Source organism: Labrus bergylta, chromosome 5, assembly GCF_963930695.1.
Source record: "Labrus bergylta chromosome 5, fLabBer1.1, whole genome shotgun sequence".
Taxonomy (NCBI): Eukaryota; Metazoa; Chordata; class Actinopteri; order Labriformes; family Labridae; genus Labrus; species Labrus bergylta.
The window spans coordinates 27488269-27503919 of record NC_089199.1 but is presented as its reverse complement, the minus strand read 5'-3'; the positions used below and the strand labels follow the sequence as shown (position 1 = coordinate 27503919).

Genomic DNA, 15651 nt, shown 5'->3' with positions numbered 1-15651 from the left:
TACATACAAGAAAATCTGCAACAGGGAAAAGGGCAAAAAAATTATAAGATTGATATAAATTGCTCTTCTTGATTTGAGATATTAACTCTAATTTAAATTTGTTGGTTAAACAAGTCCATTTCATTGATCTAAAAAGCTAAAATCTTAATTCATGAATCTTTTCATAGGCATGCATATTGAGGACAAGACATTGTTACCTTACAACTTGTTTCCACTTCCGTATGTGACTGGTGTCCATAGAGCCGTAAATATATGGATGATGCCTCCTAGTGTCAAGTGCAAGTAAGTACAGGTCTTTACAGAGCAATAGAAACCTGATAGAAGCTTACCTGAAGCCATGGAAGCTAGGCTAATTTTGAATCGAAGCAAATAGCCTGTTAGCTAGTTAGCAGCCTGTTAGCTGAACTAGCACGCTGTCATACGGTCTCTTTGAAATCCACCGCAGAAGTTAAATTTTTTAAATGTACTCAAGGCACATTAAGAACGGAAATATTACGAAGGGGAGGAGTTTTTTTTCAGATGCTTCTTGAAAGTGTCGAAAGATTCTGCTGATCTGAAGGTGTGTGAGGTTTGATTCCAAAGAGTTGGGTCTTAAACAGCGAAGGAACGATCGCCTTCTGTTTTATAATTAGAGCGAGGGATGGAAAGTAGGTCAATATTAGATGATACGAGTAGACGCGGCGTGGGATATGGTACCAGGAGGTCAGAAACATAGCTGGGGGCGAGGTCATGCAATACTTAGTATGTGTCACAGATCGAGAAAACTAAGGGGAGGACCCCGATCCAGAATTACCAAAAAATATTTAATTAAACAAAAAGGCAAACAAAAACTCACTTCAGAAATCCAATCCGGAGAAAACAAGGAGCCACGAGTAAACTGACATACTACAACCGACAAACGACATACAATGAAGTGACACAGAAGGGAAGAAACACTGAGACTAAATAGACACAGGGTTAATCAAACACAGGTGAGACTAACGACACAGGTGAAGACAATGAGGGCAATCACACTGGAGGGAAACACACAAAGGAAGGAATGAACACAAGACAAGAAACACTGAGGACAACTACAAAATACATACATGAAACACTGAAGACACACAGAACTCAAGAATGAACAAAACACACTAGAACATAAAGAAACACTAAACACTGAAAAACAAAACTGAAATAGACCAAATCATGACAGTATGTAAGTAACAGGATTTTGGAGTGGATTCTGAATTTTACTGGAAGCCAATGAAAGGAGGCAAGAACGGGGGAGATGTGGGAACGACGGTTGGTTCGGGTTAATAATCTGGCGGCTGCATTTTGAACTAGCAGTAAACGGTTTAGTGATGATTGGCTGAGGCATGTGTTGAGAGAGTAACAATAATATAAACGGGAGAAGATGAATGTGTGTATTAATTGGCATAACACACTTTTGTGCTTTACATTTTGATACAAGTTTCATGTTTCCCCATGTTTTACGTCCATTGGCTCGCTAGTCAATGCATCAAGGCTATCCGATTAAGCCAACATAAATCGATTTAACATTGAGCTTCTCTTCTACTTCTCAGAAAGTCCACAAATTATCCAAAATGTTGGCACATTCCTCGGCGAACAATATAAACTGTTTCCTGAACAGCAGTCAGTTCGCTTGCCAAACAAAGCTTAACTCGACAGCACATTGTTTTTTTTTATACTTTGGTATAAAATCATCACATGCATCACTTCACATGATTTCTGCGGTGTTTGAAGGTCAGATTGTTTAAACACTTTTACTGCTGTTTGGAAATATACCCATGCAACTACTTTAAGGAAAGAAATGCAAGAATTCCCTCAGACAGAATAAGGGGATTCTCTCAGAAGAAACATTCATTTCCATGAAAAGACAGAGAGTGTCTTGGTGTGATAAGTCAACAGCTTGATTGATTATTGCTCTACTTGTATCCAGGCAGAGGGCCACGTCTCTGTGGCTGATGGTAGATTGAAGGATGAAAGCTCAGTCTGGTGCCCTGTGTGGTCCTTCAGCTCCAGAGGCCTCCACTCTGGCAGCTTTCTCTTGTCAAGAACTAACCTTCGAAAATGTTCCTGAAACTAATTATTTTTGTGGAAATAAGGGTGGGAACGCATAACTTCATGAACAGTTACCTCGTACAAAGGGAAAGCCTAGCCTTTGGAAATGGATTAAGTTGCACACAGCAAAAGAATTATGTTACTGTACATTCCTTCTACTTAATTTTGTAGCCTTGGACAGCAGACCACGAAATGTTCACCAGCGCCAATATTAACAGTTGGGGATAAAGGAATGTTTGGATGTAAGATTTTAACAGGGTGATCATCTGAGTACAAGGGGTCATTGGCTCTATTAGTTGAAGCCCCTGTACACGACACACACAAATGCACCTGTATTTTTACGTGAATGCTATGGCTTTCATTGCCCATACGATTTAATGGAGAAGATGTGTAGTGGAATACATCTTATCAATGACTACATCCTCAGATCACATACAACAGAGGGTTGTGTGAGCCGCAGGCACCTTTTGGTTAGGGATCGTGTGAGTTCACATCTACTGTACATTCAACAGTGGGCTAAGTAAGGCAGGGCATACACTGTGCGTTGCAGATCATTTTCTGGCTTATTTGAAATTTTGGACAACTGCATACACTGCAAAGTTGAAGCAGAGGATCTAGGAGCTAATTTCCAAACTTTAGGACGCTTTAACCTGACTGTGCCTGTGCAAAAAGGCAATCACCAAGGCAACTGCAAGCATGTCTGTTTGACGTCTTTCCCTTCATATCACAAAAGATTTGAACAAGAGAAATGTTGCCAGTAAATAGCTGCTGACTAGTTAGCTTAGTTAGCAGACTATTTGCTAGTTAGCTTGAATTTGTTGGTGTTTCTAACTGCATGTGTGAGAGAGTGAGAGCATTTTTGACAACATTGGTATTTTGAACCATGTATCAGACAACTGAAATACACATAGAACTGACTTCAACTTTCATCTGTTTACAAATTAAACTTTATTGACAAATGTCAATGGTCCGTACCAATTTAACATGTGCTGCGTGAACACATAAGTCATGCACTGTGGTTGTGTGTTGTAAACAATACAATCGTACAGTGTGAGATGACATTCCACAACATTCATGCAACTGTACAGAGTATGCCCAGCCTAAGAGAAAAGCTGCTTATTTTGCCCCATGAAATATGGTTGGATAAAAGAGTTAAATATGGTTATGGTTGAGGTGGCTGTGACTAGCGTCTCAACCGGAAGGACAGGGGTTCCAGCCTCTGCAGCCACATGTCCGATGTGTCCTTGAGCAACATAAATAACCCCAAATTGTCCCCGCTGCTTTGTCTGTGACGTATGAGTGTGTATGAATGGAATTAGTTACTTCTGATGGTCACTTACTGTAACCTCTGCTAGAGTGTATGAAGCGGTGTTTTTGGGTAGGTGTGGCCTGTAGTTTATAAATGCTTTGAGAACACTAGAAAAGTGCTAAACAAGCTCAAGTCCATTTATCTTTAGACTGGGTCCGAACATTTTCTTTGATGCCAGCATTAGGGGAAATTTTCAAATTTGACAAATATTTTTGAATTACAATCCAGATTATGCAAAACTGACATGACATACCAGTAATTCCTCGCTTCCCAGTAATGCCGACATGGCTGTTGTTAACAAGATTCATATCAGAACTTCCTGGACTTTATCCAAGAAACCCCTTCTCCTCGTCTCCTGAGCACCATGAACTTTCCTGACGGCTTCCTATGATATTTTGTATGCTATGACTTATTGTTGTGTCTTCCTTTATCTGCTGTTGCAGGAAGGTTTTTGACAAGTCTCTGCAGCGAGAACAAAATGTTCAAATGAAACTTTGAACCAGCAGAAGCACTTCAGAAGTGCTCTCCTGGCATGAGTGATGACTGGGCTGAAAGAGCCCCTTTCTTTAACGCCACTGTTCTTAAAGCTTATGTCATGTTGTTTGACTGACATAAGAGATGTAATTTTTATGTAAAAGCAGCTCTGCAAGTATTTGTGAGTGGGCTTCTTGTCAGTCACCTACTGAAATAAAAAAATCCTGCACTTGTGCTTCACTGTTTTTACATATCTCTTCTCTTGCAGGTATGTCTTCATTGTCTGCTTTATTTAAAAAGACTTCCAGGTTAACTTCAACTTCCTTTCAGCACACTAAGAAAGCTTAGCGCCGTCTTAATCCATCCACAGCCATATGGCACATCCATCTACGGGGAGTGTTCATGACAGGTGGACATCATCCAAAGAGCCAAAGACAACAGTGATTTTCTTTGGGCTCCCTTTAAAGCCGCTGCATGTTATTGTTGTCAGTGGATAAAAAATATGTTCTGTGATTGCACTGCAGAGACAATGGGATCTTTTTAAGGAAAAAAACATATTTAATGATGACTGTGGAAAACATGTCGTAAACAGTAACAGAAGTGGGAGAGCTTAGAGTTTTTGTTGTGGGAATATCAATCTTACCTCCCGCCTGTTTGACTGTGGATTCAGAGTTTCGGAACAATGAAATGCCTCAAATGGCTTTTGCTGCAAACATTTTTTGGGGCATAATGAGAAAGTGTTCTCCATCCCACCAAGTTTGAAGCTATAAATATAACATTTACCTATTGCACTGGTCCACCTGCTGGTTAGGGTTCAGAATAACAATTCTGAAATATGAATAATTCATGGACATCTGTAAGGTGGGAAACTTCAGAGCAAGCTAAACAGCAACACAGTGTGAGTCATTTCATTCAAAACATCGAGGCATCACACGACGCTGCCAGATTCACTTTCCTGCTCCTCATCATGAATCATAAAAAAAACAGATGCAGGCAACAAATGTGTGGACTTAAATCTCTGTGTTTTAGACGCTCTGCCTGAGTTTTTGCAGGCACAACTAAGGTCTTGGCTTGTAACAAATTGGCTCCTATTTGTAACAAAGAAAGCTCTCTTGTCTCATAGGTTCCTCTGGATGTTGTGTTGACAGCCTGCGGCTGTCGACCCCTCCCCCTGTTTGTCCCTATCCTTCTTCCTGCATCTTCCTCTATCCCATTTTTCAAACCTGGCACAGTTTCAGCAGACGGCTGTTCATCATGAGCCAAGTTTTGTCCAAGGAAGTTTTTTTCTTGCCACAGTAACTTGGCTAAACGTTGCTTAGTGCGGCTCATAATGGATTAACATTGGTTCATTGTAATATAGCAATGACTAAGGTCTTTTACCTGCTCTTTGTAAAGTGTCTTTAGCTAACACTTTTTATGAATTTTGCACTGTAGCTCAAGCAAACGTTCCTGTTTTAAGTGTTTTTTTTCTACCATTTACTCACTCAAAAAAATCTCAGAAAAAAATCTAAATATGTAAGCTCAGTCGTGTCATGTGTGTATGGATGAGTGTGACATTGTGTGTCAAAATTAGGTCCAAATAAAAGAAGCTTGGGGCGCGCCAGGAGCCTAGTGGTTAGTGCATGCACCCCATGAATGGAGGCCAGGGTCCTCCAAGCGGGCAGCCCAGGGTCCCGCATGTCATTCCCCACTTTTTCTCTGTCCCTGATTTCTGACTCTATCCACTATCCTGTATCTAAATAAAACATTTAAAAAAATGAAGAAAATAGAAGAAGCATCGGAAAGGGAGCTGGTGTGCTCGCTGGCAGCAGTCACATCTTGTGAATGAGAGAAAGCGTGCTCTGGGTCTGCAGCTTCCTTAGCTTCATAGTAGCCAATGAGCCAGGTGTGCTCGATTATCCTAACAACCCCTTTCTCCACTCACATTCTGCAGGCCACATTGAAACACACGGTGCTTCCGACTTGTAAAGTGCCTACACAATCTGACAGTAGACAGTACCTACTATCCGTGCTGTATGCTGTTGCTGCACAGTAAGCTGATATTTGTTCCTACTTTGTCTGATTCATTGTGTGTGGAAGTGGCGTCATTAGCCCGTCTCATATTATTGACATGTTTTTAAAGGCTGCTGTTACCCGCCGCATCCATCCTCGTTTGTTGTGATCAGGAGGCACACGTGAAGTGAAGTTTTACATTTAATTTTCGCACAGCATTGTGGGTGATAAAATACAACTCGTTTCCTGAAAGGATGCATCCGAAGCATACTGCACAAAAACCCAGAAGTTAGTATCCATTCTGAAATGTTCAATCTACTGAGGTGGACCCAAATAATGCCCACTGAATGACCACGACCACCCTACTGAAAAGTCAGCACTCCATACTGAACTGTGGCTTTTCCAAAAGGGTTAGTAACACAGGGTTAGTAAAAACTACACTACAGCCTCAGGGTTGTCGCATGGCTCTATGAGGAGGATGGTAGTTTATGAAGTAGTAAAGTTACGAGTTATACTTTAAGCCTCCCTTTAATAATTCATAACAACACTGATTCTTTTCTTCTTTCTGTATTGTTTTTTTTCTATTTTGTGTGTTAAGTCATCTTATCAACAACCCAAAGTATGTCCTTCACATTTACAATAACAAATCCAATCAAACAAATCAACTTAATCCTGCAAATAACATGTTGAGTTTTAATAAAGAAGTAAAGGAGTCCGGAAAGTAACTTGGAGCAGAGCTTCCTGAACACAGACAGTGTCTCTCTGTAGCTGTAAGCCCAGGTGGCAGCATGTTGGAGGTGGGAGGAACAGCCTCTTAGCGCTCGAGATATATGTCTGTGTTTACACTACCCACCAATAGACTCCCTCTGCTTTAATACAAAGACATTATCCACTTAATGTCTTCGAAGGTGGCTGCTAAGTCCTTCTGATTAAATTCAAACCCAGTGGGAGTAAAGTACTAAACGATACCCAGGAGTGTGCGCAGGCAGCCTTCTCGCAATATGAACCTGACAAGGTGAGCGAAACGACTTAATATTCTGAGCGCATTGCAGAGGAGAAATTGCATAATCTATGATACATTAGGTAGTAAATAAAATTCCACTGTGAGGCATTCGCTGAATTGTAGGACAATAATGCGAGAAAGAAATCCTTGCTCGTCATCCCAGGAGGTCTGTCTGCCACACAAACATCTCCCACTTCATATAGATAAGAGAAAGGCACAACACTAACAGCATGGAGGGGACTGGGAGAACTCTGAGAAAAGGAGATTTGTCTAGATTTGAGGTTGAATCTGCTGTCAGACATGTTATATAAGAGCTGGGAAACAATAAAACTAGCCTGCCAAAACTGAGAACAAATAGCATTAACTCAACATCCAATTTTTCTCTCGCAGTCAGGGTCCGAATAAGGTTTGTATACATACTGCTGAGAATGGAGGTACATCATGTTGTATTTCTGATTTCTGCCAAGAGGGGTTTACAAGACCACCAAATTAATCCTGCCAATCTGATTTATAATACTGGTTTATTTTGGGGCTTTTTATGCCTATATTTTAGAGATACAGTAGGACAGTGGATAGAGTCTGAAACCAGAGAGAGAGAGAGAGAGAGAGAGAGAGAGAGAGAGAGAGAGAGAGAGAGTGGGGAATGATATGCGGGAAAGGAGCCACAGGTCAGATTTGAACCCGGGCCGTCCACTTGGAGGGCTACAGCCTCCACACATGGGCTGCACACACTAACCACTAGGCTACAAGCGCTCCATAATACTGGTATTTACCTTTCACTCATATATTCCCCCCACCAACAGGGGGAGCCAAATCAGCCCTGCAAACAGCTTTGATAAAGAGGAGCTGTCGACTTAAATATTTCCTTTATGACCACATTCTTTGAGTATGTTTCACAACAACACAGTAGAAAACAATGCCAAAGGGGGGCTTAACTATCAATGAAAGACAAAAGAAAAAAACTCACAAAAATAAACAAATTATTTCAAAATTTAAGAGAGAAATAAAGCGGGACCAGACAAAAGAATCAGAATCAGAATCAGATTTATTGGCCAGGTATGCCTACAAACACAAGGAATTTAACTTCGGTGAACTGTGCTCTCTTATGTACAGGTACAACATTAAATATCAGTGATAAACATAATAAGAAAAGACTAATATTTACATGACTAAATATGAAACAGTGCAGTGGTGAATAGTGCAAAAAGATGCTGAAGTAACATGATAATAAGTCAAATGCAGTTATGTGACAGATGGGTCAATTAAGATGTCAATTACAGTATTTACATAAATACATGTGCGTAGATATATATATACATATATATATATTCACAGCGATGGTTTGTTTTAGAGTCATTTCACCGCAAAAGTACAGTAAAACATGTATATTTCAAAATAGACCGTGTTAAAGTGTTTAGTACTGTTTACAGATTATGGTGTTTTCACATCAAACAGTTTTGGGGTCTTTTTGAGGAGGAACTATCCACTACAGAGAGTTCTCTGAGAACTACACACCATGGGGACTTTTCTGTCTGCATTTTGCACAGCCTTGATGCTGGTTGATATGAATCTTAAAGGGATGTAAGCGGGCCGACAGTTGCTAGAGCAACGTTACTAATGCGACAGCACTGTAAATATTGAGGACCCTGTGGTGGGAGCTGTGTGTTTGTTGTGTGTGATTGGGTTTCTGAATATAACTGAGTGTCAAAGCATTGTCGATCCTTTTGTCTTCCCCCATTGTTATTGATTTTTAGAGCTTTCACTGACTTTTACTGTTATTTGCTAATGGTTACAGTGGGGTTGGTGGTATTGGATTGGCTCTTGTGTTCGACCAATCATCGAACATTGACGTCACTCAAAGTCCCTCTTATGCAGGATGAGTCATCAGACATGTGAAATGTTTAACAGAAGGACAAAATACAGATATTTTGATGTATAAATATTCATAATGTTTCATTTAAATACATTTGGCAGAAAATAGCTCCCACGTTTGATTTCATTGGGAGTTTAACGTCCAATGTTCGAGGCACACCGGGAGCTCAGCAGGTCACACAGCAGGCAGAGGTGAGGCGAGCTTCACTTTATCTCAGCAGCAAGACAACAACGTGAACAGGATCCATCATGACTTACTCCTCTTGTGTCTTCAGAGGAGACATGATGAAGGACATAATGGAGCTTTGTTTTCTCTCCTCTGCATTGTAGAGTTTACTTGTGATGCTGTCATGACTTTGAGGTGCTGGAGGGAGGAACTCTCCTCGGAGGATTTAACCTCCAGAGTGGCCCGCTCCATTGGGTCTCTGGTCAGGCACATGTGCAGCAAAATCCTGCAGTCTGAAAATCAAGAGTGAAAGCAGCAAGGTGTTAATGGGTCGTTGCAGAAATCCAATGAAAAACACTTGAGTAAATTGTTTACTCTCCTTAAGGAAACTTTGTAGGATAAAACATGTAGGTGTTTCTGGTGCTCTAGAATGTGAGTCTTACCTCTGGACAGCTTCTTGTTGATTTTAATTTTGTTGTTGATGAAGTCACTGGTGGTGAAACGCCCATGACCGGGCAGTAGAGAGTAGAACAGTGCCCCCAGCTGCCAAACAGTGGTGGGGCAGGCCTGATACCTCCTGTAGTCCAACCACTCTGGGGGGGCGTATATGGGTACCTAGTGCACACAAAAACAAAGACAGGGAGGCAAAATAAAAATATGTTAACACTAAAAGCGTGAACTAAATTCTAAACGTCATTATTTAAAGGGGCCATATTTAGAAAAATCACTTTTACAGTGTTTTTGAACATATATTTGGGTAACCTGAGTGATTACCGTCCCACAAAATGTGAAATAAACCCATCCAGTCCTTTGTTTGTGGTCTGCATAAGTCTTACAACACAGAGGAAAATGCTCCGTTTCAAATTTGCTGTCCTTGTGATGTCACATTGGGATTCTGGTAAAAAAAAAAAATTCTTCCCCTCCCCTGATATCTCCACCCATGGACTCCACCCCCAGCCTAGAGCAAAGCTTTTGCGCAGGGTCCACCATTTTTATTCTCACTACAGAGGAGTGATGTCTACTGGGAAAACTCAGGGGGGGGTCATTACATTTAAAGAGACACACACACCAAAACGGAGCGTTCTGAGAGAGCTGGTTTATACAGGGTCACAAACCTCCTCTGGTGATGGATTCATGTTATATTTTGAAGCACAGCACAGAAGTTTCATTTAGACCACAGGGGACTGTTTGAAAAGTTGGAAAAGGGGAATAATATGTCCTCTTTAAAAGTTTGAAAATGAGAAATGAACAGAAGCAAGATATCATACCACTTAAACGGTAAAATGTCGACGTGGAAAAGCTGCCACAGCCCAAGTCTATGAGGCGCACTCTTGTTTCACCAAACTGAGACTGAACCAGGACATTTTGTGGCTTAAGGTCCCGGTGAAAGATATTCTTCGAGTGCATATCGATGGCTTCATCCACCAGCTGCCTCAAGATAATCTGAAATTAAAAGAGATACGTTTTCAAATGAAGTCTGGGGAAATCACCATTTATTACTTCTAAATTATTTTTACACAAATTTAAACTTCAATGGTTCCCTTCATTTGTTGAATCACTAAAGGACGCGAAGGTAATGTAGGCTAACTTTTTGGAATCAAGTTGAAGTTCTGCACTGGAAATAGTGAAGTGTATTCAAGCCATTTTGAAAATGCAAACTTATGAGATGGGCAGAAAGCCGAAGTAGAAGCATGCTTATGACTTACTAGTACTAACACGCTCTTTGCTGGTTAGCATGTTAGGCCCCGTGTCCACTTAGTGTTTTTTCTGAGCGCTAGTTTTTTTTCAATTGTTTTCAATGCGTAGAGAGTGTTCGCAGCAGAAAGAGGCCACCTGGTTCGCCTTTTTTGTGCGGCCACTCACTAGTAGTGTTGTAGTGTTGTAGTGTTGTAGTGCTTAAGTTGAAAATATTCTAACTTTCAGAAAGGCGCTGTTGATGTCACCGGAAATGTCTTTTGGAAATGTCGTCCATTGTCAACAGACTGTTGTCATAGAGACAGGACAGACGTGGAGCACTTTTCTTCTCAGCTCAAAAACACTCCCGAGTGTACAGCCAGCGCTATTCTGCCCGGAAAAAATGCTAGGTGGCCTTAGCTGTTAGCTCATTCAGCCCTGGAAATACTTCTGGTGTCAACTAGCAGCACTACTGTGAATTCATGTCTTTGTGCTTCTTCCTGTTGTGACCACGCTTTATAATATGCATGTGAATGTAGACAAACTAACTTAAAGCGTGAGATATAACTTACCAGCTGTAGTTTGAAATGGACCAAATAAGCTAGCAGACCCAAACTCCTTCGCCCAGATATATGCTAATACCTTGGCCTCATGCTCATCCAGGGATCCTCCGCTTGCTTGAAGATACTTTAGGAGGTCCTTGCAGGGCGTAGGTTTTTCCATCATCAGTATCAACTCGCTGTCCAGAGTGTACCAGTCGAGAAGGGACACTGCAGTGGACCGTCCAACATCTCCTTGGAGACCTGCAGCTTTAAGCATGAGGGCCACCTCCAGAATGATGTCATACATCTTTCCATTGCACATCTGAAGAAAAGAAATACATACAGGAAGATGTAATCCGTCCCAAAATCTTTGAGAAGGGTAAGGAAGAAAATGACCCATCCTCTATGAGATAAGAGTTGATATGAACAGTGGTAGGGAATGTAATAAGTATTGAAAAGTTGGGTTTATGTTGCTATTCATTAAGAGATCAAATTACTCACCACTTGCTGACGCTTTACGTTCTTTTGATCAATGTGTTTGATGGCAACCTGCAAGACAGAGATCGACGTCATTTGGTTTATACTTTCTGAGGATCAGTGAGAAGTTACTGGAGAATATTAGAGAATGTGTTTGTATGACTTACTGGAAAACGGTCAGATTTACGGATGCCACTGTACACTGAGCCGAAGCCTCCTGTGCCGATTGGAGCCACCTCTTTGTATTTGAACTCAAACATTGCAAAAAAATTTTTATATCTAAATACTTTATTACTTTTGTACTTTTCCTATTTTTTCATACGCTTATTATTTAAAGAATAAAAACAATTGAGATTCCTCTCCATGTTGTGGACTGAAAATAAGAAAAATACAACAACCTGTCATACATTGTTCTTGAATCACTGTCCACACATGAATAAAAAAAAAATAAGGAACTGTGTGTTAAAATTTAGAGGTATTTCTGTATTTGAACTTTTATTTTAGGCAACACTTCTATTTTTAAAGTACATTTAAAAAATCTATATGAATATAATCACAGTACAGGATAGCCTACCATGGAAGATAAGTATTAAAAAAAGCAACACAACATGACTCTTCACACTTTGGTTTTCTCCAGAGGCCAGAGACATGAAGTCTTGAGAAAATCCAGGAAACAATCCTGCTGTTGAACTTTCAGAAACGATGATGTGAGTCTGATACGATGTGTACTGATACTGAGTGTGTCTTCAGCCTGAACTCAAAGACTCTGTTGCTCCCAGAATGAGCGGACACACTTTGACAAATCACAATGGTTAAAACTCCAGAATCAAGATTATTCAAATGAGCATTCTGAAAGTTCATCCACACAGGATTTGTTCACTTTCAAAATGTTCATTTGTAATTACATTTCTTCAGAAGAAATAAGGTGATTATGTTACATCCATTAAGCAGTGTTTGACCTTTCTACCAAAGTAGAAGGTAGAAAATATAACATAGAGAATATTTTGGGGTGTTATGGAGACATGTGTTAATCTAATGTGTGTGACACATATTACATGTCACTTTTCATCACTTCTGAGTGTAAAAAGTTTGTACAGTTTTCAAGTACTTCCAGCCTCTGTTCAAAGTGAAGATTCAAATTTACTTTGGCAAAGAGCGACATAACAAGTGGTCAAGGTCCTTGGGACTTTACCATGACAGGAGGCCTGGGTTAGCAAAGCTGAGTGAATGTATGTATATATATGCACATAATTTATAATGTTTATAAAGGGTTGCTATGCCATATATTTATGCTTAATCTTGTTCTTGTTTAGGGGAGATGATGCGTTTTTAAGGATCTATATGTATTAGTAATCCCATTTTAATCCACTAAATCACAGAGGCTTATTTTGGACTTTAGTACTCAGTAATCGTCTTGAGCTTTAAGAAATGTACACATTACTATTTAATAACATCATTCCTGTTCATTAGAAAAAAAAAATCTTAAAATTTGATGATCTTTTCTTTTAATGTCATCCGACACAGTAACATTTCCAAGAGCTTATATTGATAAAGTATCAATCAGATGAACAACGGTCGTGTTTCAGCACAAGGCCTTCATCAGCGTTGACATCAGACGTCAGACATGTAGTGTGCTGACTTTTCTGTTTCTCTTTAGTCTTGTTGCGGTGCACCTGAAAACTTGCATGATGGTGGAGTGTGCCCCTTATTTGCTGTTTTGAGTCTAAAAGTAAGTGCTTGACATATATTGTAAGTTGGAAAAGTTAATACTGTCCCTTTGATGCTCACGTTATCTGGTGACATAGTGGATCATTGTCTCATAGGACAGGGTATGGAAAGACCATTTTAGCATTTGGTTTGCCATTTCAGTGCTTCAAAATACTGACATAAACCCTACAAATGCAAAAACCAGCCCAACCCCATCAGTGGCTGGTTCAAGGATTGCTCAGATGAGCCGGAGTCACATTGAATCTTGTACCACCTTATTCTGACACATTCAGATTGATCAAAGACACAGATCTCAGAGGTCACCTAAATGTTAAGTCAAAGTCTTGCAATTAACCCTGACAAAGAGACACCTTCAAGACAAATTCTCATTAATTTTGAGGGCAGGAAAAGCCCTTTGATCTCGAGTCATTTAAAATTTTTAATGAAATTACCTTTGTAGAAGAGACTCCGTTATATGAAGTCTTGGCCGTAACAATCGCTTCTCAGATCAGGAGTTGATACTATAATCGGTTCTATGTTTTCTCTAAAGATCAGATTTATATATGACAGGTATCAAAACAATGAGAAAGACGGCCAACAGTATTGCATATATCCGGATGATGGATGGCATAAACAACCCTACTCTTCATTAAATACATTTCACATTCAGCTCTGGAACTGAATCATATCCAGACCTCACATTATGCTAAGTCTGCCAATAACTGCTGACTTAGTTTAAACACCTGGGCACATTAATATATGATCATCGAATTTCCATATAGCTTACATTGCACCTCCATTCAGCAGGCTTGGACCGTTTATTCTCAAAGCAAAGCTGAGAGCTCACAGTGTCACTTGTTGCTCAGTAATGGACTTTTTAACAATGTTATTAGGGATCTTTAGGCTGTGTTTGTTGGGAGGGAATATTTGGCCCCCAGAACTCATAACCAGAAGAACTCTAGAATATATTAAGTTATAAATAAAACAAGGTAAACACGGAATGCATCAAGACTACAAGTATCCTCTGAAGATCTGTTGTCCGATTGGGTTACAAGGATGGATCATAGACTGCTGTGAACAAAAAAGAAAACTTCAGCTAAGTTGCTCTGTCTAAAATTCCCCGACTCCACTTCTTTCATTGTGGCCATCCAATCTTAAAAGAGCAATTTAGCCTTTCACCTGCACGATGCTGGGGGGACTAATAGGATGCGGACTGAAGCATGACGAATGACAGCCTTACTCCAAATGATTTTTCAAGCGATTTCACTCTCCCAGATACATTTTGAATGTCAGAATCAAAAAATTTAACGTCTTGGCAAACTCCTGAACTTTCATCTTACTATGTCAGATGGTTTTAAACGTCAGTTAGAGCTGTGTTAATGGTGTCAGTTACTTGAGGTAATATTGCCATAAAACCTTTTCACTATTGTCATAATGGCTTTGCTTTCAGTTTGCTCATTTCAACATTGGTCGGTGTTCTCACCCTTGCACTAAAGATGAAGCAGCAAACCAAAGAAGATGGTTTCAATGGAGGGGACTTGAGATAGTTGGAAGTTGCTCGCTGTTAGGACTGCTGAAATCAAGCAGTGAGAGGTGTTTGTAGGGCTTGACGTGAACCTTTTTGCTCAGCAGCCTCTGTCCATAGTGGTTTTCCAAAGTTACTAACCATTCAGCATTTTTATTAGCCACAAATGTGTCCATTATGCATTTATTACCATTACTACGTTCACACATTTTAATTAGTAATGGCTGCCGTGTTAATCGTCTGCTTGTCTGTCTGAAGAGACTGCAAAAATGTATTTTGGGTGATCATGTTATGGCACACTTATTCATATTAGCACCTGTGATCATATAAAGAAACGCACAGTGTCATGAATCAACTTTCTTCTCATTACTTCGGGGTCTATCTTCTTACCCTCACTGCTGTTTTGGAACCATCAGAAGAGACCGAGTTGATTTGTTCCTGCAAGGATATTAATGCTCTGACATTTCTCCTGATGTCATGGAGTGCATAGAGAGTGAGAGTCAGGCCAGATAGAGCGAGAGTGAGTGAGAGAGAGAGATTGAATCAAGCAGAGCTGAGGGAGAGGAAATAGGAAGATAATCGGGAGATATTAGCAATCAGGAGTACAGTGGGAGAAAGGGTTCAAATTAGGGACTCCCACTCAAACTGCAAGAGTTTGCAGGCCTGCAGATGCCTTTTAGAAATCCAGCCCAAACCAAAAACTTTTAGAATTCAGGTTTTAAGTTGTTTAAATGACAGAAATCTGTTCAGATGAGATCTTAATGAGTGCAAAACGAAAGCATGTATTAGCCAATAAAAGAAAACAGTGTTTTTATTAGGAGTCGAGTGTATCTGTACACTTGGCTGTGG

General features: G+C 40.1%; 1 protein-coding gene across 1 annotated transcript; it reads right to left on the bottom strand.

Annotated features, from left to right (window-relative positions):
• Nucleotides 1-8965: 8965 nt before the first annotated feature.
• Nucleotides 8966-11830, bottom strand: LOC109983150 (serine/threonine-protein kinase pim-2-like). Its single transcript, XM_065955333.1, has 6 exons — nt 11738-11830; nt 11595-11642; nt 11194-11415; nt 9321-9492; nt 9049-9170; nt 8966-8980 (listed from the first exon to the last, which is right to left on the bottom strand). The coding sequence occupies exons 1-6, from the start codon at nt 11828-11830 to the stop codon at nt 8966-8968; spliced, it is 672 nt and encodes a 223-aa protein (XP_065811405.1).
• Between the last annotated feature and the right edge of the window lie 3821 nt (nt 11831-15651).

Bases quoted from the DNA above. Each gene is read 5' to 3' on its own strand.
- LOC109983150 (XM_065955333.1), bottom strand. From the start codon at position 11,830: ATGTTTGAGTTCAAATACAAAGAGGTGGCTCCAATCGGCACAGGAGGC. The intron at 11,416-11,594 runs GTGAGTAATTTG...TCTTTTCTTCAG, and splicing joins ACGTAAAGCGTCAGCAAGTG to ATGTGCAATGGAAAGATGTA. The intron at 9,493-11,193 runs GTATTAGCATAT...TGTGTGCACTAG, and splicing joins TGGATGAGCATGAGGCCAAG to GTACCCATATACGCCCCCCC.